The sequence below is a fragment of the Amblyomma americanum genome, chromosome 5, assembly GCF_052857255.1.
Source record: "Amblyomma americanum isolate KBUSLIRL-KWMA chromosome 5, ASM5285725v1, whole genome shotgun sequence".
Classification (NCBI taxonomy): Eukaryota; Metazoa; Arthropoda; class Arachnida; order Ixodida; family Ixodidae; genus Amblyomma; species Amblyomma americanum.
In genome coordinates this window covers 23,397,916-23,422,957 of record NC_135501.1, presented here as the reverse complement: position 1 = coordinate 23,422,957, position 25,042 = coordinate 23,397,916, and the positions used below count along the sequence as shown (strand labels likewise).

Here is a 25,042-nt window from a genome sequence, read left to right as displayed (position 1 = left end):
AATCCACGCGACTTTCAGGATCGTTGTAAGTGGGCTCGACTGTATTTGCACACCCTTAGAAATGTGGAGGCTGACAAAACGGGTTCAACTAAAACTGAGAGCAATGCAGCGAGCTATGGAGAGGAAAATGATAGGTGTAACCTTTATTAAGAGACCCGAAGAGGGCGAGGCACCACAGGCCTTAGAGGGTAGCGGAGTGGATTCCAATGCAAGGCAAGCGTAGCAGGGGCCAGCAGAAATTTAGAGGGTGGCTGGCACAGGACAGGTTTAAATGGGGAGACATGGGAGAGGTCTTTGCCCCGCAGTGGGCGTAGTTGGGCTGATGGTGATGATGACTTTTTGGGGTGATACAGTAAGAAGCAGGCTCTAATGAGGGAGGCCCCACAGTCACAGAGTACAATTGTACCTCCTCTTCCAGAGTTAGCAGCACAAAAAATGTGATCAAAAGTGTTTACAGTTCTCACAAATAATGCAAAATGGCACGAAGCCGTGAGCACAGTTTGCACCGTGGTAACTGTGTGCCAGAAGAATGATTGTTGCGACGATCGTTTTATTGTTGAGCTTTTCTTTGTGTCAGGAGGAAGTCCCGAAAGAAATTATTGTTATGTCCTTCTCAGGTTGCAGCAGCTGGGGGTGGTGCACATGTCCTTTGTGCGGGTGTGCACCTACCAGGACCAGCAGAGCCGTACGCAGAGGGCGGCCCTGTCAGGGGCCCTGTCGAAGGCGCTCAGGGATGCTCCGAATGTGGCTTCGTTCCTCTGGCAGTGGATATCCCTTGCTACGGGATCCCTGGGAGCCCTGCACGTCCGAAGGTGAGCGGGGTCACACTCCTGATGCACGCAGATGGATACACGGCATGCAGGCAACAAGGGCAAAAGAATACTAAGTGTACTATGCAGCTAAAATCTTGGTGGGAAACAAATGTCACTTGCATGCATGTTTCTTGAGAGCTTCTGTATTAAATCTCCTGTCTTTTTTTTTTTCTGGTTGTTGTTTTCATATGGTGTGTTTTTCCAATTGTACTTATTCCATTTTTATTTTCCCATTAAACTCTTTGGTGTGTGTGCTTGCAGAGATAATGGGGTCCTGTACGACCACCTGCACCAACTTTGATTAGCTTCATGGTCGTTGAGCCGGGTCCTGTCAGTCTGCTGTTCATCATCATCATCATCCTCATCATCATTGCTTGCGTGCAGCTTTTCTGTCTTGTTGCATCTGCTCTGTGTTGTGCATTTTAATATGGTTAATGGGAACAGCTACACATGGCAGCTTTTCCCTCCTTAGTCCACAAAAAATGATACACACATTCATGTACGTGATTCCTGGAAGGCTTGTGTGGTAGAAGAGACAGATTGCTTGCGCTCAGCATAGTTGACTGAATGATAATTATAAGGATTGATACTGTAGACAACCATCAGGACAAACTTTAGCAGTATTTGCTCTGGGGTTAATTGGCTCATGGTTAAGGAAAAAACACGTTTGACACAAAAAAGAATGTGGATAGGACAAGCACAAATTCACAACTCGTTATTCATAATGATCACACATATATGTATAGATTCTTGAAATCTTTCATCAGAATTAACAAGCAAAACATCACACACGATTACAAGCATCACGTGTTGTCAGGAATAGTCCTTTATGTTTCAGGTACACTGACATGTCATTGATGCATTCATTAGCCCTCTTTGGGATGAAGAATAGTACTTCAAGGAGCTTGCTAGCCATATCACAACTTCTGTCCACTTTGTTTGTCGCCAAGATCGTGGTTCACAAACTTTGTATTTCTTGCAGCGCTTCGGCAGGTGTAAGTTTGCTCTGTTCTCCATTGACAGCTTATGCTCAGATGTCCTATCATTAACACATCTAGTACCAACCACTTTTTCTGCTATAGACTTTTCTGGAGACACAGTAACTTCAGTGTCTGAAAACCGCTGACAGTTTTCTTCGGGGAGCTCATGGGTGAAAGTCAGGCTTTCATCACGCTGTCTAAAGATATTTAAAACCTGTTTCACCTTGTTTAAAAAGGTTGAGGCATGTTTTTCTTAGAGAAGCTCCAGGTAGTCAATTATCAGCATACAGTAGACTCGCGAATATTCAAACTCGAATAATTCATACTTTTGCTTAAATCAAACAAACGTAAAAATTTTGGTTGGCTGGCTGCATTTTGAATGCATTTTAAAGCCGCTTAATTCGTACCGCGATTTCTCTCAAATTCAGTTAATTCAAGCTTTTTTTGCCTTGCTCCAACACTTCCTTTGCGCGAAAGAGCGGAGACTGAAGTCGCATGAGTCAGGTTTGTCGCGCTGCGTGGCCCCTCCAACCGGTTAGCTCCGACGCAATCCGAAGGGTGAGGCTGTTTCGATCGGAGTTGCCGTGTGGCAGTATAGATTCGTTTTCTGATCTTCGCTACCAGCCCGCAGTGATTGCAGCTGCCAGACGCATGTCTGCGAACTAAGTCCAACTGCATGCCGGTTCGGACGCCAATTGTTGCATCGCTGGCCTTTTTAACAAGTGAGTGTTAAGGAGCTTGTCAGGTGGAAAAGCTGCCTTCGGCATCGCCATAGTCAAAGGCTGCCCGGCCAGGGGCAGGAAACTTCTGTGCACACGATTGTCCAACAAATATTGGCGTCAGCGCCAATGCCTCCCGTAGCAGCGGGAGGGAAGCCAAATAGAGCGTCATATCGTCGTCATGGCAGCAGTGTCCAGCAGGAAAGCTTCATCCCTAAGCCGGATTTGAACCACCGCCGTCGAAGGAAAAGCTGCTTCGTACCCTGGTCACTCAGACCACTTGGCCACAGCCTTTATTGCACTGTGTGCATGGGCAGCAATCACAGAGTTTTAAGCATCAGTTCATCTCCAGTTGCCAGTTGCACTGATGTAGATGAAACCGAAACTAGCCGCAGTTTCCTACCTCTGGCCCTGCTGCCGTGGCTCCATTGCATTGCTCTCCGTGCTGACCTTGAGCAGCTGCTCATTGCTGCTCCATCAGTGTACAGAACCTGCAACCTCCATCTCCCCACACTGGGCTGCTGATAGCGGCTGCTGATAGGCGGAGGCACTCTATAACGATATCGTATTCTTTTTTTAAAGGCAAGGCTTTTTCTTTTAGAAGGCATCTCGCCATGCCGGTTTGCACTGCAAAATTAAGGAGTGGTGAAAAACCATCATTGCTGCACAGTTTTTTACTTTAAAGCAGATGAACACTGCCTATTTTTTATAAATTAAATTTACTGCGCTGCAAAGCAGTTTCAGAGAGTGTTTTTGTAGCTGTTCGACTTTTCGATTTTCGGATGACTTGCACCTTTTCTTTGTCTCCTGAAGTTTTTACTCTATTGCAAAACCAGCACATTATTGATAACTTTTTTCAACCACACTTCAGTAAACCAACCTACCTTTCACTGCCTTTCACCCATATTTTATGTTGTGCTAAAGCATTTAGCTACATTTGCATAGAGAAATAAATCAAAACACTATTTTTATACTCAGATATCAGTACAGCAAATTGCATTCATTCTTAGATCATGTTAAGGTGCACTTATGATAATTCAAACAAAAATCTCTGATCCCATTAGGTTTGAATTAACGAAAGTATGCTGAATCTAAAAATTTTCAGAACACTTTCATTGCCACAAGCCCTGTTAATATCATTATTTATGGATTCCAGAAAGATTTCAGACGATACATTAGCCACATATGAAACTATACAAAGTGCCTTGTCACTGAGTGTACAGGTTGTTTTGAAAAAACATAAGTGTGGTGCTCAGATAAAATCATGCAACTAAATGAAATTTTCTACAAAAATTCTGGCTTTGTTTCGGAACGGAATGACGTTGTTACAGTGAACCGCTGTTTGTTTGAGATAGAAAACGAATATCCCCTTCGGGCGCTGGGTCCACATATGTGGATGTGACTTAAGCCTCCTCATATTTTTGTACGCAAGGCAAATTTCCACCTTTGCTCTGTTACCATTTTGACCCTCCCTGTCAAGTTTGTGGCGCCATCTCTTGCAGCTACAGTGAAATGCGTTTGTAAAAAAAAAAAATATGTGCATCAGGTCATTCTTTGGTGGAATGAGTAAATAGCTCTCTTTTTTTTATTCTATCTCTACAAATGATCGTGAATGATGCAATTTAGGGCTCGAAATATGTCGACAGGTTAATTTAGAAACAGCGCACCAATTTTTATTGTCACAGACAAAGAAAAAGTGCTGCGGTGGACGTTCAAAGTGGCCTGTCCACTTATGTGGACATGGCGCCTTAACATAACGAAAATATTGAAGTGGCGTTTTCTCGCCACAACGTGCCGTTTTTTTTGGGCACGTACGGTAGAAAATGAGCTTACTGCTTACGGGTGCTAAAAACTGTGCTTGATCAAAAGGAACATTGGCCGGCTCCAGCGCTGATGTGTTTTTCATAAAATTAGCCGATGTAGAAGCACCTCCAAAGAAGTGCGGCCGACCCACGCCCTCACACCACGAGTCAGTTCAGAGCTGGCCGCTCAGCTCCAAGGCTACAAAGCAACAATCAGCGCATTGGTAGAGTGAGGGGACAGTTTGTTTCAGGTCTTTGACATAAATTGAGCAAACAATGACCTTTAAAAATGACTTCTCATTTTTGTAAAACCATGTGTAAAACAGGCCGCAAGATGCTATCTCTCTCTCCCTTTCCACCTGTGCTCAGATCACTCGAGACCCCTTCGATGCAGCCAGACTTGAAGCATTACTTACGATGAAAGCAACCATTGGCCCCAACTTTTGAACACGTTAATTACACAACGGCACCGATGTAAAGGCTGCACATCTAAAAGCCTCGTTCAGTGCTCTAAATACCGTATTTTCCTCTGCCTGTCATCACAGAATGACTACTTTTATCTGTTTTATAAGTCCTGAACTACAGAATAATTCCCTGAAGCATATATTCTCACAGCTAAACATTTATTCATGTCTAACGATCAGTTAGAAAAGGCAACCAAATGTAGCAGTGTTTAGGTTCACGTATCAAGTTTAAGGTGCTATGTCCACAAATGTGGATGCGAATAAAATGTGCTTCAATATTGCTACGTGCTTAGCACGCACAGGGATTTATTTACAGAGGGATTGATCGAAGCAGGACCGCGACGAAGCCTACGAGCGTCCTTCTGCCCTTCCTCCTCTTTCACCTCTACCGATCCCTCCAACCGTTGTTCTGCTTCTTCTTCCGTCGATGTCCTACGAAGGCGCATGACATTTCCCTCCTCGCAGACGAAGCCCGTTGGGCGATTTAAATAGAACCTCTGGAATGAAATCGCTTGAGGCGGGCTACATGCACCACCTGAGACTGGCGTGACCTTCGACCACTTGCAGCTGGACGTGCTATAACGTAATTCAGGCCGCTTATGTACTCTAGCACAACAAATGGTACAGTGTAGTGTGACAGCAGTTTCTGGCAAAGACCACGCTTGCGTAGAGGTGTCCACAACCACACAATGTCACCACGAACGTAAGAAACTAGTTGGTGTCGGGCGTCATAGTGGTTCTTAGAACGCTCTTGCGTAGATAAGATTCAAACGCGGGCAAGCTAGCGAGCTTCTTCAGCTCTACAGAGTGTGGTAGCGAGAGAAGGGTGAGTGAAAAATGGCAGTGTGGTATAGAGGCCATAGCGAGGCGAGCGAGCATAGAACGGGTAGAAGGGGCTGTAGCCAGTTGCTCATGTTGCGCTGTGTTGTAAGCATGAGTAATGAACGGGAGGACACCATTCCAGTCCTGATGATCTGCAGCGATGTACATAGCCAGCATGGTAGTGAGCGTCCGATTATTGCGTTCTACCACACCATTCATTTGGGGATGATGTGGCGTTGAGTGCCTAAAACTGCGTACGCTGAGGCGGAGAAGTTCTTCAACAACGTCCACTGTGAATTGCCGTCCACGGTCACTAATGAGAACTGCAGGAGGGCCGTGGCGAAGAATGACGAATCGAAGTAGGAAATGAGATACTTCAGATGCAATAGCAGCTAGTATCATGACTGTCTCACAATAACGGGTTAAGTAATCTACGCACACAAGAATCCATCAGCTTCCTTTGGAGGACCGTGTGAAAGGTCCAAGAACGTCAGTGCCAACTTGCTCAAACGGTACTGTTGGAGGTGTGACTGGCCGCGATTTTCCTGGTGGACTTGAAGTCGGCAGCTTAAAGCGCTGGCATTGCACGGAGCTGGCTACATAACACTGTATAGTTGAATGCATCTTAGTCCAGAAAAATTGTTGCTGTGTGCAGTGGAGGGTTCGGGCCACTCCCAAGTGCACAGACGTGGCGTCATCATGTATCATTTCAAGAACTGTAATGCGTAGGCTTTCTGGCACAACAAGAAGCATGCGGGCTCCCCCAGAAGCGAAATTCTTCTTAAAAAGCAATCCTTCGCGAATGAAAAAATTGTTCTTTAGAGAATCTTTGGCAGCATCAAACAAAGAGGTTAATGTTTGGCCTTTGCGTTGCTCAGTTTGGAAAACTCGAAGATCGGGAAAGGCTTGTGAAAGTGAAGCCAAGTATTCATCGAAGTTGTCTGCGTCGTCATCAGTCGTTTTAAGCGGCAATCGCGAAAGACAATCAGCATCTGAGTCCCGTTCATAGTATTCCAGCGCAACGGCACAGAGCCAAAGAAAAGAAGACGGAAAAGAAGAAGGACGAACACAGCGCTGACTGACAACTGTTTAATCAGAGACGCACACACAGCTTAAATACTCTTAGACCAGCGTAAGCGCACACCGTAAAAGAACCAAACAGGAAAAAATAGGAAAACATAATCTCCTTACTTGCCTAGAGCACAAAAAGAGCTATTGCCTTATAATTCATCCCACTCAAAAATTGTGAAGAGAGGAATCGCAAAACTCTGCTTAGAGTCTGCACACCGACAATCTTGTGTGCATGATATGCAAGATAGTTTTGAGAATCAATTGGCTAGGCTTCAGGCAGCCGGTTTCCCTGACTCGGTTGTTGTCGCTGTTGCAGAAGCGCTATTGAAGAAGTTGCCCGGAACTCGGAAGGAGGCAATAACCCCTCGGCAGGCTAAAGTAAAGCCTGAAGTGATGCCCTACGTGCACAAATTATCCCATGGCCTCAAAAAGGTGGCAAACCAGCACATTGTGCCGTTGGTCTTTTCAGCCCCTCGGAAGCTTGGCTAGTTGGCCCCGACGCATCGCAGGTGAAAACCAAAAACCTGGGTGTAATAAGAGGCACGGTAACCGCTTTGCGGAATGCGCCACAGGTGTTGTGTACGAAATCCCCTTGACGTGTGGCAGGTCGTACATAGGGCAAACGGGGTGCTGCGTCAACGACCGCCTTAGGGAACACGCAAGAGACCTAAGGAATAAAGAAGGTGCTAGCCTTGTCAAGCACTGCGCAACTTGCAAGGATTGCACTCTGATGTTTTCGGGAGTAAGGATTCTGAGCAGAAGCAAATTAAAAACAACCCGAGAAACGATAGAGGCCTACTATATTAAATAAGCTGGGTCAGGATGTGTCAGCGATACCTCAGTCTTTTTGTATAATGCAGAAAAGGCGTTCCTTTCAAATTTTTTGCGATAAAGATGTGAGGAGATTATGTTTTCCTATTTTTTCCTTTTTGGTTCTTTTACGGTGTGCACTTGCGCTGGTCTAAGAGTATTTAAGCTGTGTGTGCGTCTCTGATTAAACAGTTGTCAGTCAGCGCTGTGTTCGTCCTTCTTCTTTTCCGTCTTCCTTTCTTTGGCTATGTGCCGTTGCGCTGGAATACTATGAACGTGAATCAAGATTACCAACTAGCCCAAGAACTGACTCTACTGAAGTACATTTCTTATACATAGGGCTCGCCTCTCCTCTGTGTTCCTGGTCTTCAGAATGTGAATGTGCTCCAGATCAGCATTGCAAGAGCGACGTACCGTGCTAGGTTCCTGGCATTCAGCATAAAGAAGAGAGTGACGGCCGCAAAAGTGAGTGCCTGTTCGTGCTGTTCTGCCGTCGTGGTTGCATGTAAAATGCGTTTGCAAACTCTTAAGGTGAGAACTGCAGCGACAAGTAAGGCTATACACCGACTGGCTACACGCTGCATGCTTTGCGCGCTACCCGGAATGGATCGCGCCAAGACGGTTTCATCACCTCAGAAGTGAAGCTGCAAGACTGACCGAAGTCTGGTGGAACAAGAACTTGAAATGGATTGTTGCTAGCTCAAGGAAACCTAACAAACAAGAGCGCAGTAAGGATGGACTTGTAGTGGTGGGCGGGGCTTCTGTCCCTGCCAACATCTCGAACTTGCTGGACAAAGGTCCGAAATTTGGTCTGGAACCTTGTGTACCCCCTCATGAGCTTGTGGGCTTGAACCGTCGCATAGCCGAGAAGGCAGCTCAGGCAAACCAGGGACGTTGCCTTTTAGATGGCATAGATTGTTTGTCAAAGAACGTAAAACATAAGGGACAAGACAAGGCTAAAAAATGTTTGGCTGGTATCGTGAAATTTTTTACGGATAATGAGCTTTGTCTTTTACAGGCGGATAAAGTCACGGGTTTTGTCGCCATGCCCAGAGCCATGTTTAAGGAAAAAGCTTTGCAAGCAGTGAAGAAAAATTTCGTAGCAGTAAAAAAACGTGACACCCAGATTAAAGGCAATCGCGGAGTTTTTTAAGCGTTTAGAGCTACTGCCGCTTGCAAAAGCCATCACAAATAGTGAAAGTGGCGGGTTACAGGTGTTTTATAGTGTGAAGACCCATAAACCTGATGCCCCGCTTCATACAATTGCAAGTGAAAGGGGAACATCGCAAAATAATGTCAGCAGATTCCTACAAAAAGTGTTGAATGGCCTCAAGATAAATGATCCCTTTTTGGCGAGGAGTTCTATGGATGCAATTCAGTTCCTAAAGGACAACCAAGATGTAAGATATGCCTTTTCGGTTGATGTTGACGACCTTTTTTATTCCGTTCCGCACCAAGAACTGTTTGCTGCTGTCAAGGAATGTATTGACGATAACGGACCCGTTCAGTTTCAAAATACGCCAAGGATGACCGTAGAAAACTTTTTAGCGCTTTTAGAATTTTATTTGTGTAGTACGTTTACCGTCTTTGACAAGGAGTTTCATCTGCAAAAGAAGAGGATATGCATAGGGTCTTGTGTCGCCCCGGTTTTATGTGATATCTTTTTAGCATGCATTGATTGCCATTTCAGCGATCATTTTAAGCAATCTAAGATTGACTCTGTTCGAAAAGTGTTTTGTTATGTAGATGACTTTTTAATTGTTTTAGACAAATATTGTGCCATTCCCAACGAGGGTACACTTATGAGTGTACTTCATCTTTTCAAAAAGTATGGTGGGGCAGCCTAAAAAGAATGTAAACAATTAAGCCCCTCCCAGTTGAAGACAGTCTGCAGTTCTTGGATGTAAGAATTAGGTTTATGAATAAGTACGTGTGTTGGTCTTACTTGCCCAGAGCACAAAAAGAGCTATTGCCTTATAATTCATCCCACTCAAAAATTGTGAAGAGAGGGATCGCAAAACTCTGCTTAGAGTCTGCACACCGAAAATCTTGTGTGCATGATATGCAAGATAGTTTTGAGAATCAATTGGCTAGGCTTCAGGCAGCCGGTTTCCCTGACTCGGTAGTTGTCGCTGTTGCAGAAGCGCTATTGAAGAAGTTGAAGCCCGGAACTCGGAAGGAGGCAATAACCCTTCCGCAGGCTAAAGTAAAGCCTGAAGTGATGCCCTACGTACACAAATTATCCCATGGCCTCAAAAAGGTGGCAAACCGGCACAATGTGCCGTTGGTCTTTTCAGCCCCTCGGAAGCTTGGCCAGTTGGCCCGACGCATCACAGATGAAAACCAAAAACCTGGGTGTAATAAGGGGCACGGGAACCGCTTTGCGGAATGCGCCACAGGCGTTGTGTACGAAATCTCCTTGACGTGTGGCAGGTCGTACATAGGGCAAACAGGGCGCTGCGTCAACGACCGCCTTAGGGAACACGCAAGAGACCTAAGGAATAGGGAAGGTGCTAACCTTGTCGAGCACTGCGCAACTTGCAAGGATTGCACTCCGATGTTTTCCGGAGTAAGGATTCTGAGCAGAACAAAATTAAAAACAACCCGCGAAACGATGGAGGCCTACTATATTGACACGAGGATTGGAAGTAGAAGAAGAAAGAGATCGCAGCCTCTAGAAGTAGACGACGCTGAAGTGTAGGTCCGTTTCTCTGGTGCCCTCGTTCAGCCGCTGCAGTTCCTTTTCAGTGTAACAACTGTTACACATCTGGTGGAGCAGTGCTGGGTACGCTTTCCGACCTGCGTACGCCTACGAGATAAAGACGGCACTCACACCGGTCCATCAGCGCCCAAGCCGCCGCCTCCGCGGTGAGACACCTGAGTTCGGTCCTCTTGACAACTTGACGAGGAAGACGCAGCCTCGACCGACGGTCCCACCGGAAATGGCCACAGACAGTAGGTTCCCGGCGCCCATCCTCTACCACACGCCGTGAACACCGCCATCTTTTCACGGCGACGTGTACGAAGATGCGGAAGACTGCTGGACACCTTCGACCGGGTCGCCCGCTACAACGGTTGGAGCGACGACCGTAAGCTCTATAATGTGTATTTTGCGCTCGAGGACTATGCTAGGACATGGTACGAGAACCACGAGAGCAACCTGCCCACCTGGGAGACATTTCGCCAAAATCTCATAGCTACATTCCCCAACGCAGACCGCCGGGAGAAAGCTGAAGCTGCGCTTCGCTCCCGTAACCAGTGGACTATCGAAAGCGTCAGCATGTATGTAGAGGACATGACGCGCCTCTTCAAGCGTGCTGACCCATCCATGGCGGAGGAGACGAAGCTTCGCCACCTCATGCGCGGGGTCAAGCAGGAACTTTTCGCCGGTCTTGTGCGCAGTCCACCGCGTACTGTTGCCGAATTCCTCACGGAAGCGACTACCATGGAGACGACGCTCCTGCAACGAGCCCGGCAATACAATCGGGATGTAAGCACGCTTGGGCCCGCTGTTTCTTCGATGCCGCTAGGGAGTGATGCGGCCGTTTTACGGGACCTTATCAGGTCGATCGTCAGGGAGGAATTACAAGCCCTCCAGCTGCCTCCCAGCGCGCCGTCTGTTACATCGCTGTCTGAAGTCGTCCGGGACGAGGTGCGCCTAGCAGCACAGCAGCAACAACTGCCTGAGATCCCAAGACAGACTGAGGTCAGACCAACCTATGCATCTGTCCTCTGCCGGGCCCCAACGCCAGGCTACGACGTGAATACCGCGACTCACGCAGCGCAGCAGTCTGGTCTTTCCCGTGTGCCTGCTCGACCAGCTTATCAGCGGCCACGGAAGTGTGAAGTGTGGCGTGCACCGGACCGGCGGCCCCTTTGCTACCACTGTGGTGAGGCGGGACATCTTTACAGGGCCTGCCCGTACCGCCGAGTGGGTCTGCATGGTTTCGCGCCCGACGACCCTTGCCTCCGGAATGGCGAACGACCATTCGAAATTGAAGCTCATCTGTCGGCCCGTCAGAGGCCTGGGACATACGGTCGCTACGATCCTAGGTCGTCATCTCCGCTGCGTTACCGTTCCCCAAGCCCTCGCCGAGACGCCGGCTACCCTGAGCGGCGTTCTCCCAGTCCACGCCGGGAAAACTAATTCCAGCGGTCTCCGGAGGCAAGGCCGCTGCTGTCGGAAAAACTGAAGATCCTCCGCCGCCGATATACCGATACGCTGATTCCTCACCGGGGCAGGGTAGCGACAGCATCCGACGCGCTACTTCTGATTTGCGTGTGACAATTGACGGAACTGACACCATCGCTTTACTTGATACTGGGGCTGACTATTCCGTGATGAGCCACACCCTCGCCCAGGAATTGAGCAAAGTTTTGACACCATGGTTGGGCCCTAGCATTCGCACGGCTGGAGGTCACCTCATTAGCCCGGCCGGAAGGTGCACAGCCCGAGTCGGCATCCGCGGTTTCGTCTACGTGGGTGAATTCGTCGTGTTGAGCAAGTGTTCGAAAGATTTGATCCTGGGCCTCGACTTTCTACAGGCAAACGGTGCTGTGATCGATCTACACGAGGCGCGAGTCACATTTTCGACGAAGCAAGCCGTGGCGCACAGTAACACAGAAGGCCCAGGAGTCAACGCCCTGCGTATAGTCGAAGACGACGTAATGCTGCCACCACGGTCCAGTGTGCTGGTGTTAGTGAGGAACGAATCGTTTCACGACTACGAAGGTATTGCGAACAGTCACCCTTCGCTGTTGCTCAAGAAGGGTGTGGCTATCGCGCGCGTTCTTGTTGAACTGAATGACGGCTGTGCGACAGTTTTTCTGACGAATTTCACCAACGAAATGCAGCACCTCGCCAAGGGAACGGCCGTCGCCTTCCTCGACGACGTGGATAGGTTGCCGAATCTGTGCCCCGTACAGGTGAATCTTCACGACGATGCCGCACCAAGTAACGCCCTTCAGAAGGTTAAAATCGACAGTTTTTCTGACGAATTTCACGAACGAAATGCAGCACCTCGCCAAGGGAACGGCCGTCGCCTTCCTCGACAACGTGGATAGGTTGCCGAATCTGTGCCCCGTACAGGTGAATCTTCACGACGATGCCGCACCAAGTAACGCCCTTCAGAAGGTTAAAATCAACCCAGAGTTGTCACCTCATCAGAAGAACCTTCTGTCGTCGCTGCTACTTGATTTTAAAGATTGCTTTGCGGCGAGCTCCAAGGTTGGACGTACGCCGGTAGCCAAGCATCGCATTGTCACCGATTCGGCCATGCCACCAGTTTGTCAGCGTCCATACCGCGTTTCGCCTAAAGAGCGCGAAGCTATTAGGACGCAAGTCGATGAAATGCTTGCAGACGACGTTATACAGCCGTCAACAAGTCCGTGGGCGTCGCCGGTGGTCCTGGTGAAAAAGAAAGACAACACGTTGCGATTCTGTGTTGATTACAGGAAACTGAATAATGTTACCAAAAAGGACGTATACCCACTCCCGAGGATCGATGATGCCCTTGACCGACTCCGGGACGCCAGGGTCTTCTCTTCCTTAGATCTGAAAAGCGGATATTGGCAGATCGAGGTGGACGAACGAGACCGCGAGAAAATGGCTTTCGTGACACCCGACGGTCTGTACGAATTTAAGGTGCTCCCGTTTGGACTTTGCTCCGCTCCGGCCACATTTCAACGCATGATGGACACTGTTTTAGCTGGTTTGAAGTGGCAGACGTGCCTTGTGTACCTGGACGACGTGGTCATCTTTTCGTCTAGCTTCGAACAACACTTGCAGCGCATTGTCCTTCAAGCTCTTCAGTCTGCACAACTAACGATCAAGCCAGAGAAATGCCATTTCGCCTTCGAGGAGCTCCGTTTCTTAGGACATGTTGTCAGCGCACAAGGTGTTCTTCCAGACCCCGACAAGACTTCCGCCGTCTCCAGTTTCCCACGCCCAACCGACAAGAAGGCCCTCCGACGTTTTTTGGGCCTCTGCTCGTATTACCGCCGCTTTGTTAAAGATCTTTCTCGCCTAGCTGAACCATTGACTGCCTTGACTCGAGATGACACACCCTTCGTATGGGGAAGTGCCCAAGACGCAGCCTTCGAGGAACTCCGCTGCCGCCTTCAAAGTCCACCAATACTAGCTCATTTTGACGAGAATGCAGAGACTGATGTCCACACTGACGCCAGCAATGTCGGCCTCGGAGCGATCCTCGTACAGTGGCAGGACGGCGCAGAGCGAGTAATTGCCTACGCGAGCCGCACACTTTCTCGATCGGAACAGAACTATTCGACGACCGAAAAAGAGTGCCTTGCCGTCATCTGGGCTCTGAGTAAGTTTCGACCTTACATCTACGGCCGACCGTTTCGTGTTGTCAGCGATCATCACTCGCTATGCTGGCTGGCCAGCATTCAAGACCCTTCTGGCCGGTTGGCCAGATGGAGCCTCCTCCGTTTACAGGAGTACGACGTTACGGTCGTCTATAAATCGGGTCGGCAGCACCAGGACGCGGACTGTTTATCACGAGCGCCCGTCGAACCGGCTACGCAAGACATCCCCGAAGATTGCCCTGTTCTTTGTGCCATTAGCATCTCCCGTATGGCGCAGCTTCAACGAGCAGATTCTGAGTTGGCGCCACTCGTTAAGTATCTGGAGGGTTTGAATTCTCATGTACCTCGTGTGTTTCGCCGTGGACTACAGACCTTCATTCTGCAGCGTGGAGTCCTCTACAAGCGCAACTTTGACAGCAACAAAGAGACGTTTCTGCTTGTTGTGCCATCCCAGTTACGCTCCGAAATCTTAAGCGCTTGTCATGATGAACCATCCGCCGGCCACTTGGGGGTTAGTCGCACACTGGCAAAGATTCGGCTTAAGTATTACTGGCCCAATTTACTCCCATCCGTGCGTAGATACGTAACAACATGCCGGGATTGCCAACGGCGCAAATCTCCTCCTCTGAAGCCAGCCGGCTTTCTGCAGCCCATAACACCACCAAAGACCCCTTTTCAGCAAATTGGCATAGACCTCCTCGGCCCTTTTCCGAAGTCGACCAGAGGAAACCGGTGGATTGCGGTCGCGACAGATTATTTGACCCGATACGCTGAGACCACGTCACTTGCAAACGGTACTGCTGCTGAAGTCGCCGACTTCTTCGTCCATAACATCGTCCTGCGTCATGGCGCTCCTGCAGCTATCATTACTGACTGTGGAGCTGCATTTACAGCCCGCTTCACTCAGGCTGTACTCAAGCTCACGCACACCAGCCATAGACGTGCAACAGCCTACCACCCGCAGACAAATGGCTTGGTAGAACGCCTCAACAGGACCTTGACCGACATGCTTTCCATGTATATTGATATCGAGCACAAGACATGGGACGAAATTCTCCCATACGCAACATTCGCGTATAATACCGCGCAGCAAGAGACGACGCAGTTCACTCCGTTTGAATTAGTCTTCGGTCGACAGGTTACCACCCCCCTCGATGCTATGCTATCCGTGGACCCCCCTGACAGTGAGAGTGAACTTGTTGTCGATGTCGCCACCTATGTTCAGCGCGCGGAAGAAGCACGGCAACTGGCCAGACACTGCATTCACTGTCAGCAGCAGATCGATGCTGACCGCTACAACCTTGGACGCCGCTACGTTACCTACCACCCAGGCGACTATGTGTGGGTTTGGACGCCCGTTCGTCGTCGCGGGCTGTCCGAAAAGTTACTGCGCCGCTACTTCGGCCCTTACCTTGTTGTCCGCCGCCTCAGCGACGTAACGTACGAAGTTGCACCAGCCTCGCCAGCTCGTTCATCGCACAACGGCAAGCGCAGCGACGCATGTGGTGCGAATGAAGCCGTACTACGAGCGACCCCCCGAGTGACTTTCCGGCTGCATGTAGTCATATTCCGTGATGTCAGACTCGTGGTGTACCTCTTGAACACTTTTTCTCCCCGCTATTCGGTCTGACGGTAATACCGCATCGGGGCGATGCTCCTGAAGAGGGGGCAGTGACACGAGGATTGCAAGTAGAAGAAGAAAGAGATCGCAGCCTCTAGAAGTAGACGACGCTGAAGTGTAGGTCCATTTTCTCTGGTGCCCTCGTTCAGCCGCTGCAGTTCCTTTTCAGTGTAAGAACTGTTACAATATTAAAAAAGCTGGGTCAGGATGTGTCAGCGATACCTCAGTCTTTTTGTATAATGCAGAAAAGGCGTTCCTTTCAAAGTTTTTGCGATAAAGATGTGATGAGATTCGGTTTTCCTATTTTTTCCTTTTTGGTTCTTTTACGGTGTGCACTTACGCTGGTCTAAGAGTATTTAAGCTGTGTGTGCGTCTCTGATTAAACAGTTGTCAGTCAGCGCTGTGTTCGTCCTTCTTGTCCGTCTTCTTTTCTTTGGCTATGTGCCGTTGCACTGGAATACTATGAACGTGAATCAAGATTACCAACTAGCCCAAGAACTGACTCTACTGAAGCATCTGAGTGTTTGCAGCTGCTTTTATGCACCACAGTAAAATTTAATTCTTGTAGGCGCAAAGCTCATCGAGCGAGCCGTCCACATGGGTCACGAAGACACACGAGCCAGCAAAGCGAATGGTGGTCGGGCACGACGGTGAAAGCATTCTTGTACAGATAGGAGCGAAAGCGCTGTACAGATAAAGCAACTGCGAGACATACTTGCTCGATAATCGTGTAATTCCTTTCACACTTACTCTACGAGTGGCTGGCATATGCTACCACGTGCTGATCGTGGCCATGGAGTTGTATAAGTACAGCGCCGACACAAATACCACTTGCATCAGTGTGTACTTCAATTGGGGCTGATGGGCAGAAGTGGCGTAGGATGGGCTCCGAGGTCAAAAGAAATTTCAGATGAGGGAAAGTTGCGTCATATTCGCTGGTCCAATTGAATGGTGCATCTTTATGGAGCAGACACGTGAGTGGGTAAGCTATGTCCGCAAACCATGGTATAAAGCGTCGAAAGTACGAGCAGAGCCCTAAAACGCTCGGCAGCTCTTTTACTGATTGCAGCACCATAAAAATTCTGGCAGCTTCAATTTTCTTAGCATCATGTCGAACACCTTCTTTATCAACTGAGTGACCAAGAACAGTTGTTTCACGGTTCACAATATGATCTTTCTTTGGATTCAGGACAAGACCATCTCGTTCTATGCAATCAAGCACGATATTCAGAGAGCTGTTGTGCTCACTAAATGTTTTGCTAAAAATTACGTCGTCCAAATAACGTAAACAAATGTGCCACTTTAGTCCACGCAGCATTGTATCCATGAACCGCTCAAATGTTGCAGGCGCATTACATAATCCAAAAGGCATAACGTTAAATTCATAAAGGCCATCTCGCGTTATGATTGCCGCTTTTTCTTTATCTGCAGTGTACATGGGGATTTGCCAGTAGCCTGATCTCAGATCAAAAGACGAAAAGTATGAAGCTGAGTGCAGACAGTCAGTTGCGTCATCTGTACGTGGAAATGGGTAGACGTCTTTCTTCTTGGCTGTATTTAAGCAACGGTAGTCAACACAAAACCTCCATGTGCCATCTTTTTTCCTAACAAGAATAACTGGAGCTGTCCAAGGACTAGAAGATTCTCGAATAACGTCGCGCTTTAGCATCTCTTGAACTTGATCACCTATTAACTTACGTTCAGTTGCTGAGACACGATAGGGCTTCTGGCGTATCGGAGGTGCAGACCCGGTGTTGATCGTGTGATGGATACGACTGGTAAGCAGCGGTGTTGAGTCGTCCTTGGCAAAGTCGAACTCGATCATGTACTTCAGATGTAGTTCCACTAGAATGCGACGCTTGGTTGTAGAAAGAGACTGATTAGTCATAGCCTTAACTTGGGTCCCCATATCTCGTTGCACGGGCTGCTCAGTGACAGAGCTGGTAAACGCCTCAACGGAACCTGACACGCCTTACTCGAAACGGGCGAGTTTGAGACCACGAGGCAACACAGCTGGCTCTTCAGAGTGGTTGACTGTCCACAGCTTGGTGCGGCCTCTGACCACGGGAACGACGCAACGAGGGACAAGAATGCTCTTCTTAGAGCAGGCGAGTGTCGTATGTTTTAGTACAGCTTCAAAAGATGCGCACTGATTGCAAATAGAGAAAAACCACATGAATGCTGCAGATAAAGCTTCTTCCACAATAGTGTCTTCTTCCACTGGAAATGCTCCAAAATCAGGTGCCGAGTCGTCCACAAGAGCCGAAAGTAGTGAAGAATTAAAAGCAATTTCTCCCATATGACAGTCTGAAGTTGCACCACACTCTTGCAGAAAATCAATCCCAAGAATTGCATCATGCATTGACCGAGGTAGCACTACGAATTCTGTTTGAAACGTTAGGCCACCAATAACAACATCCGAAGCACACACACCAAGTGGGACCAAAGGTTCACCACCGACACCACGGAATAACGCTGCACAGTCACCACTAAACATTACTTTCCTGCTTAAACGGTTCTTAAACCTCAAACTCATAACGGATACTATAGCGCCAATGTCTACAAGGGCCATTGTTTTCACACCATCAATTAACACTTCCAATTTGTTCTTCAACATAAACACGGGTAGAGTTATGGACGTCATCGAATCGCCGGCGGCCTCACCTCCATCGGCCGCGCCTCCTAGTTTCCCGGAAGCGGAGGGGAAGCCCGGCGTCGAGGGGAAGGGGACCGCCGTTGGCACTGAGGTGGCAGTGTCACACTGCGATCAGATGCAGGTGATGAACTCCGCAAATGTGTCGAATGGTACGTGTCTTAAGTGGGCATAGTCGGGGATCGCTGCTGTTCGGTGTGCAGTTGTCTGTGAATATTCGCCGGGGGTCGGTATTCTTGAGCAGTCAGGAACCGTCGGCGGCAATATCTAGCGATATGACCTACAATGCAACACCGATAACACAAATGTTGAGAGCGCCAGCGATCGCCATAAGAGCCCTGGCGAACAAAGTCGTGACGTTGGTTGTAGCCAGGCTCTCGCTGCTGACGAACCACATCTTCAGAGTAGGCGAGCCTCCTTCCCGTTGGCTGGTGGGCATTACGTTGGGCATAGTTGCTTCGATCGCCCATTTGCGAAGTGCCGCTAGGTTGGGCCCCAGAGCAGACAGGGCGCCGACATCTTCCTGCGGTGCACAACTGTGCCGCAGATATTCTGCAGGGCAGAAGGTGGTGTCCCTGGATCTGGACACTTCTTCGCGCACAATCTCTCGTATCATATCGACCATAGAATGTGGAGGACAGGCTTCAGCACTGGCTAGAGAGGTGACATTAGCCTGTCTTCCGGATTTAGGAGTGATTCGACGCATCTTGAGAGCTTCAAATGTTTACAATGTTTTATAACGTCGGTGGTGGTGCTCAGGCTCTCTTTGCTGGTCAGCAAGTTATAAACATCTTCCGCAATTCCCTTTAGGAAGTGGTCGACTTCGTCTTCTTCAAGCATAGTGGAATTCAGTAGCTTGCACAGCTTTCAGATAGCTTCGATGAATGCAGTGCAAGTTTCTCTGGGTACTTGCGCCCGGTGAAGCAATGTCTGCTCCGCACGCTTCTTTGCCGATTCGTCATCAAAGTTCTTCTTGATCTCGCTTGTAAAGGTAGCTCATGTACTTAGTGAATCCTCATGATTGTCGAACCAGTCAAAGGCAGTGGCGTCAAGGAAGGATACCACGCTAACCAATTTAGTGGCAGGGTTCCACTGGATATATTTGCTCACTCTTTCGCAGTGTTTCAGCCATTCGTCAGCGTACTCCTCAGGATTTCCAAAAAATGTCCAGGTTTCTCGATAATGTGGCCAGTTGTTGGATGGTACTGGTTGCTCGGTATTGTCGTCCCCAGTCATATCCGACGGCATAGATGGTAAGCCAGCGAGTCTACGGCTCCTTCGATAGATGCAACGCTCCATGGTCGATACTTGGCACCTCTCACCAAAACTGTTACATGCTTAGTACGAACCAGGGTTTATTTACAGAGGGATTGATCGAAGCAGGACCGCGACGAAGCCTACAAGCGTCCTTCTGCCCTTCCTCCTCTTTCAGCTCTACCGATCCGTCCAACTGTTGATCTGCTTCTTCTTCCGTCGATGTCCTATGAAGGCGCATGACAATGTGAATATTTTTGCATAATTTTTTGCACATCACTTCTGCTTAGTCTACTGATCGTCATTTATGCAAAAGATTTTTTTTTCTTTCAGCAGACTTAATTGGTGCCTGAAGGGGATATCCAACACCCTCGCTTTGCTCCAAGAAAGCAATAACATTCCAAGATTTCTTTGCGACGAATGGGTCATGGATGACTAGGGTGCTATGCCAGTCTTCCAGCTTAGTCTTGCTGGTCTATTTTGTCTCTGCATATTGGCGATTTTCACGACCTAGAGGGGACACCTCAGTTGGTTCCAAATGGGAACACTACAAAGGACTGCTCCTGGGATCAGCCTAGGCAGAATCCTGCTTGTATTTAAAATTTCACGGTAGACTCACCTCTTTGTCAGTGGTGGCAGCCTCACGCGAGCTAAACACTCTCTTTTCTCCAAGTTGTTAAAGAATTAAACGAGTGACAAAGAAGAGACTGCTCTGGCATTTAAAAACAGCTGCCATAAAAGCAGAGTGGCAGGCAGTCGACAGTTGCTTTGGAGAGGATATAAAATCCCCGACAATTACTATGAAGGCGCTTGTACGACAGGTGAATGACAAAACCAGAAGGCCAGGTAAGCAAGAAGTAGTAATTGTCAATTTGTCACGCTCCTTCTCAGAAAACTATCCAGAAAAGTGTGGCACTTTAGTTCTGACTTGTTAAGGTGCACCCTTTTGCACTCTTTCATTCTCATAAATTTTATTAACTATGTTCTACCTTTTCATATGTGTGGAGGTGTAAAGCAAGAACAAGAACATCTCTTTTTTCAGTGTGTCATCTTGTGAGAGCTATTAACCATGCCTTGTGCTCTCGGTATATTTTTAAGCAATCGATAAAAGGCAAGGACTAAGTGTAAGGCCACTGTGACACAGCTCTTTTAGTCGATAAAAGGCAGGGATTGAGTGTAAGGCCACTGTGATACAACTCTTTTAGTGTGCAGAAAGACTCAGAATGCAGTGGAATTCGAGTGAAATTGTATATCACCCTCCCTCCACACTCCGTGGATAACATAGCACCATATCACCATACACACACGCCGTAATAAGGCCTGCGATTACAGAGACAGTCCTGCACAAAACTTTGTGCTTTAAATGTGTTCATTAGTCACGTGTGCGCAACATTTAAAGCACATCACGTGTGCGCAGCGATGTCTCATAACAAATAGTGCTGCATATTCATGTGGGCCTTTCTAGTTCAGGCAAACCGTCTTTTTAGAAACACAGGCTCGCTGCCTGGTCATAACTGCACAGTGATGGCACCTCAAGCTATCCACAGCAGTGTAGAAACGTTCTGCTCTCATGGTATTCCTGTAATGCTGGCACAAGAAAACTCGCACAGTGGTGCTTCACGGGTCTCCTATCTCGCTAGTGTGTAAACAGACATGTGAAAGCACTGTTAAGATATGTTTTTATAGCAAACAATGCCTGAATGTTCCTGCAAACCGCTCATGGAACAAAGCAAACGACACTGTTCCATGCGCACCAGTCCTCCTCAGGCTAGTTCGTGACACTGCTGCAGTGTGACATTGGTTTCGGGGCAAGCACTGATTAGTGCCAGATGTAGTCTCTAGTGTCTCTTCAGCAGTGGCAAATGGGAGGGCATGCGTGCTGCTGTGGTGCAGGCCTCATTTGGGAAAGGGACAGTGTTGGTCATCACCATCATCAGCCTGACTGCGCCCACTGCATGGTACAGAGGCCTCTCCCATGCCTCTCCACTTAACCCTGTCCTTTGCCAGCTGCAGCCACTATATCCCCGCTAACTTCTTAATCTCATCCGCCCACCGACCTTTCTGCCGCCCCCTGCTACACTTACCTTCTCTTGGAATCCACTCCATTACCCTTAAAGGGGCTGTGAAACACTGCTTGAACGGATGCCGGTTTTGCACTTCAAATGGATTCTTTATGTCACACAGATGCTGTGTCAAAAAAAAAAATTACGAGAATCGATGCATAGGAATGGGAGTTATTACGAGAATCGATGCATAGGAATGGGAGTTATTCAATGAAGAAATTTCAAAATACAAGCAAAGAAAATGCTGCCCTCAACTCGATTTTCGCACAGCTTCCCATTCCCATTCCACTCTCCCTATGACGGCACTTAGTGCGACCGACCAAAACAGCCTATCTGAGCACGTGACGGAAGTTTGCACTCCATGGTTGCCTGTTCTCTGTAACCCGTTCATGCCAAGGCTGGCAGCGTCGTTTGCATGGTTACCACAACCCAGTGAACGCCCAGCTGACCCAGCGATGCTTCATCATCACGTCAATGGCGTAGAAGGGAACACAGATCAGTGACGTTTCCTTACTTATGGATCCGAACTCGAGCGCGAGATACTGCGACGGTGTGACAGCCTGCGCAAGGTATCAGACACATTTAGCATAGCGCGTACCGCTACTGCTTACCGCCAATCATTGCCCGTCGCTCCTAGCGCTGGTTGGTCACGACGAGCAAAGAGCGCGTGCTGTTGACGGGAACGTGGCGCCACCTGGCTCCGCTGCCCGGTGATCCTCCACAAGCTGACGATGCGCACTCCCTGCTAAATGTGAAATGAACTCATCCTTCCTTGGGACCGAAACGAACGCTTATAGAGTTCAATGGCTCGATCGGATCTATTCTGCAAAGCCGCTCTAAGATACATAGAGAGTATACCCATAAGTGTTGAGTGCTAGGTCATAGGATGTTTACAGAGAGGCGCAAACCCCCTCGATGCAAAAAGTAGCCAGAGCCTCTGGTGGTGTATTTTTGTTTTACTTGCTTTACAGTGGTTTTATCTAAGGCAAACAAGTTGGTTTTGTTAATGTAATTTAAAACACGAAAACTTGACAAAACGTATCTCTAGTTATTAACACAATTTGCAGCATATTTACTATTTGTCCAATCATCAAGCTCCCGCTAAGTGATGTCATATCCGTTATTAAAAACCGCCACTGTATGGTGACACCGTCAGCGCCACGAATTTGTTTTTGCGAGGTAATTAAAATATTAAAAACCGTAGTATACGCGGTGCGACCAATGCTAATAGCATCACTATAACTCATTCTATGCAACAAGCAGGCAAAACAATGCACTGAAGATGTGTTTCGGGGCCCCTTTAAGGACATGCCCTGCCCAAGCCCATTTCTTCCTATCGATTTCGACTGGGATGTCATTAGCCCGTGTTTGTTCCCTCACCCACTCGGCCCGCTTCTGGTCATGTAGCTGGTCATATAGCTTTGCAAATTTTCACTCCCAAGCAGCCGGATGCTTGAGTGCATCTAGTATCTGGTAGAGCAACACAGCTTATTTGCTAGCATGAAGCGATGTGTGAAAGCATTTGCTGGCAGAGCATTGCTCCATTGATGACCTGTGGCGTTCCCAGCTGAATGTGCGGCTCTACCCGAGTCCAGTGAGGAGCCTCCATGGACACCGTCTGTGTTAAGATCACTGTGTAGGGATGGGCTTTCTGTTATGCAGAAGGGACGATGGTTTGTGGCAGTGCACCCATGCTATTGATGTTCCTGCAGGTGCCTGAGGGAGCTGGTGAAGAAGGAGTGCTCCCCGCTGGCCTGGCTGGTGGCCCTCTGCTTTGAGCTGTGCAGGGCACAGGCACTGACCAATTACCGCACACCTGGTGAGGGGCTTTCTTTCAGCTCATCTGCCTGGCTTTTGTAGCAGGGGCCATAGGGAGATACTGGCGGTGTAAGCGATTGCCCAAAAGTTGATGGGCTCCCTGGCGCCTCTCACTTTCTGAGTTCTGAGTCGGTTGCACTGCTTTGCCTTTTCTTAAGCAGTGAACCAAGTAGCCCAAATTGGCCCTTTTCCATAGAACCACAGGCACTCTTGCAAGTGGCAGTGCAAACAAAAAGAAAGAACATGAGATATATCTGTCTAACAAAAAAAGCCACGCTCGCTAGTGTTCACCTTCACCGATAGGGTACTGACATAGTCTGGCTCCTTTTTAAGGATGTGGAACACCTCTGTCAACTCACGCGATGCAGCGCTGTTGCTTCTTCCAAGTAGACACTGTGATGTGTGAGTGACGTGGTGATGTGACGTAGGCACTGCAGTCTGACGTACAACTGATGCGATGTTGTGACGTGGTCTGCCGCTAACGACGGTGGTGCCATTGATACAAAACGGAGAGCATGAGGCCGGACTGGCCGGTCTGCATACAGTTTTGGAATGGTGACATCTTGGGAACATTTCTTGTTCTCTCTAGTCCGAAGTTGTCACAGACACACCTTTTTTTTAGCAAAGGTTGGCATGTGACAGGACATGTGCAAAACTTACAATGAACTACTTACTTCGATTCAGTCCCATACCAAAGCATTTTTCAAACTCACAAAGGTGCTGGTTAAGACAGTATCCAGACTGGTCTGTGTGCTCTTTCCCACATGTCATGCAGTCTCTACCGTACATTTGACATACCTGTTCTCACACTTCGGTTTCTTAGCCTTGCTTTCTTTCCTGTTTGTGTATATTTGGGCTAAGGCTTTTCGGTAGAGGTGTGTGAATAGGTAATTTTTTGTTTCGAAGCAGCCACGAACAATTAAAGGTTGTTGTAAAGCTGAGCAATAATGAATGTCAATATTTATTGTTAAGATTTAAAACAAATGCTTTCCATAGAACACAGCTATGGAAAGAAACAAACACTATTGTAAACAAATGTTGTTTTTACCCTGTGCCAAAGCGTAATTTACTATGCCAGGTGTAAGGACTGTCAGGCATTAAATAAGAGAGGGAGTGGTAATAGCAATTAACTTTATTTTGTAGGCTGTGTGGAGTTGAATTCGGAGATAAATACATTCTCCCCACTTAACCGCTGCTGACAGAGTTCAGAACCGCTGACCCCACCCTGTGATCGTGAGAGCTATCGAGCGCATGCTGACCGTGGCAGACGCTACTCTGAGGGAAGGAAAGAAGCAACACTCTGGTTGACACAAACAGTCATTTATTGCTGCAACAACAATAACACCAGCTAGCAACAAAATATGCAAAGTAATTAAGGTCATCCGACTCACCAGCAAGGTTAAGTGCTAATGTTTGCCCACTCTAGGGCAGGGGAAAAACTCCGAGGCTGGACCGGACAAGCTTGTGGGAAACGTTCCCCCCACGAGGCGTACTCCACTGGCGGAGAGCGGAGCGCTGAGCCGAAGAGAGGGAGAGCTGTTTCCTGCGCACACGCAGCAATCGCGCCGTCTGTGGCGCTCGTGGCACTGCAATTCCGGCACCCTCCCATGTTAGTTAAGGCAACTGGAAGCTAGGAAGGACCCATTGTGGAGAAGCAAACCAAAGGGGATGGAGCGGGGTGAGTCCCCACAACCAATACCCTAATAATGCCCTTTTAGCTGTATCCTACCAGTACTCACCTATGAGACAGAAATGTGGAGGCTAGCAAAGAGGGTTGGACTTAGAGGACACCTCTGTAAGCTTTGGAAAGACAAATGACAGGTGTA

The 25,042-nt window shown here is 48.3% G+C and overlaps 1 protein-coding gene across 3 annotated transcripts in view; it reads left to right on the top strand.

Moving 5' to 3' along the window:
• LOC144132329 (nuclear exosome regulator NRDE2) overlaps positions 1-25,042 on the top strand; it is a 383,545-nt gene that overhangs the window by 340,737 nt on the left and 17,766 nt on the right. For all 3 annotated transcript variants that reach the window (XM_077664653.1, XM_077664654.1, XM_077664652.1), the window contains 2 exons: positions 618-812; positions 23,111-23,217. In XM_077664653.1, the coding sequence (XP_077520779.1) occupies positions 618-812; positions 23,111-23,217 (302 nt within the window). The remainder of the gene's footprint in view (positions 1-617; positions 813-23,110; positions 23,218-25,042) is intronic.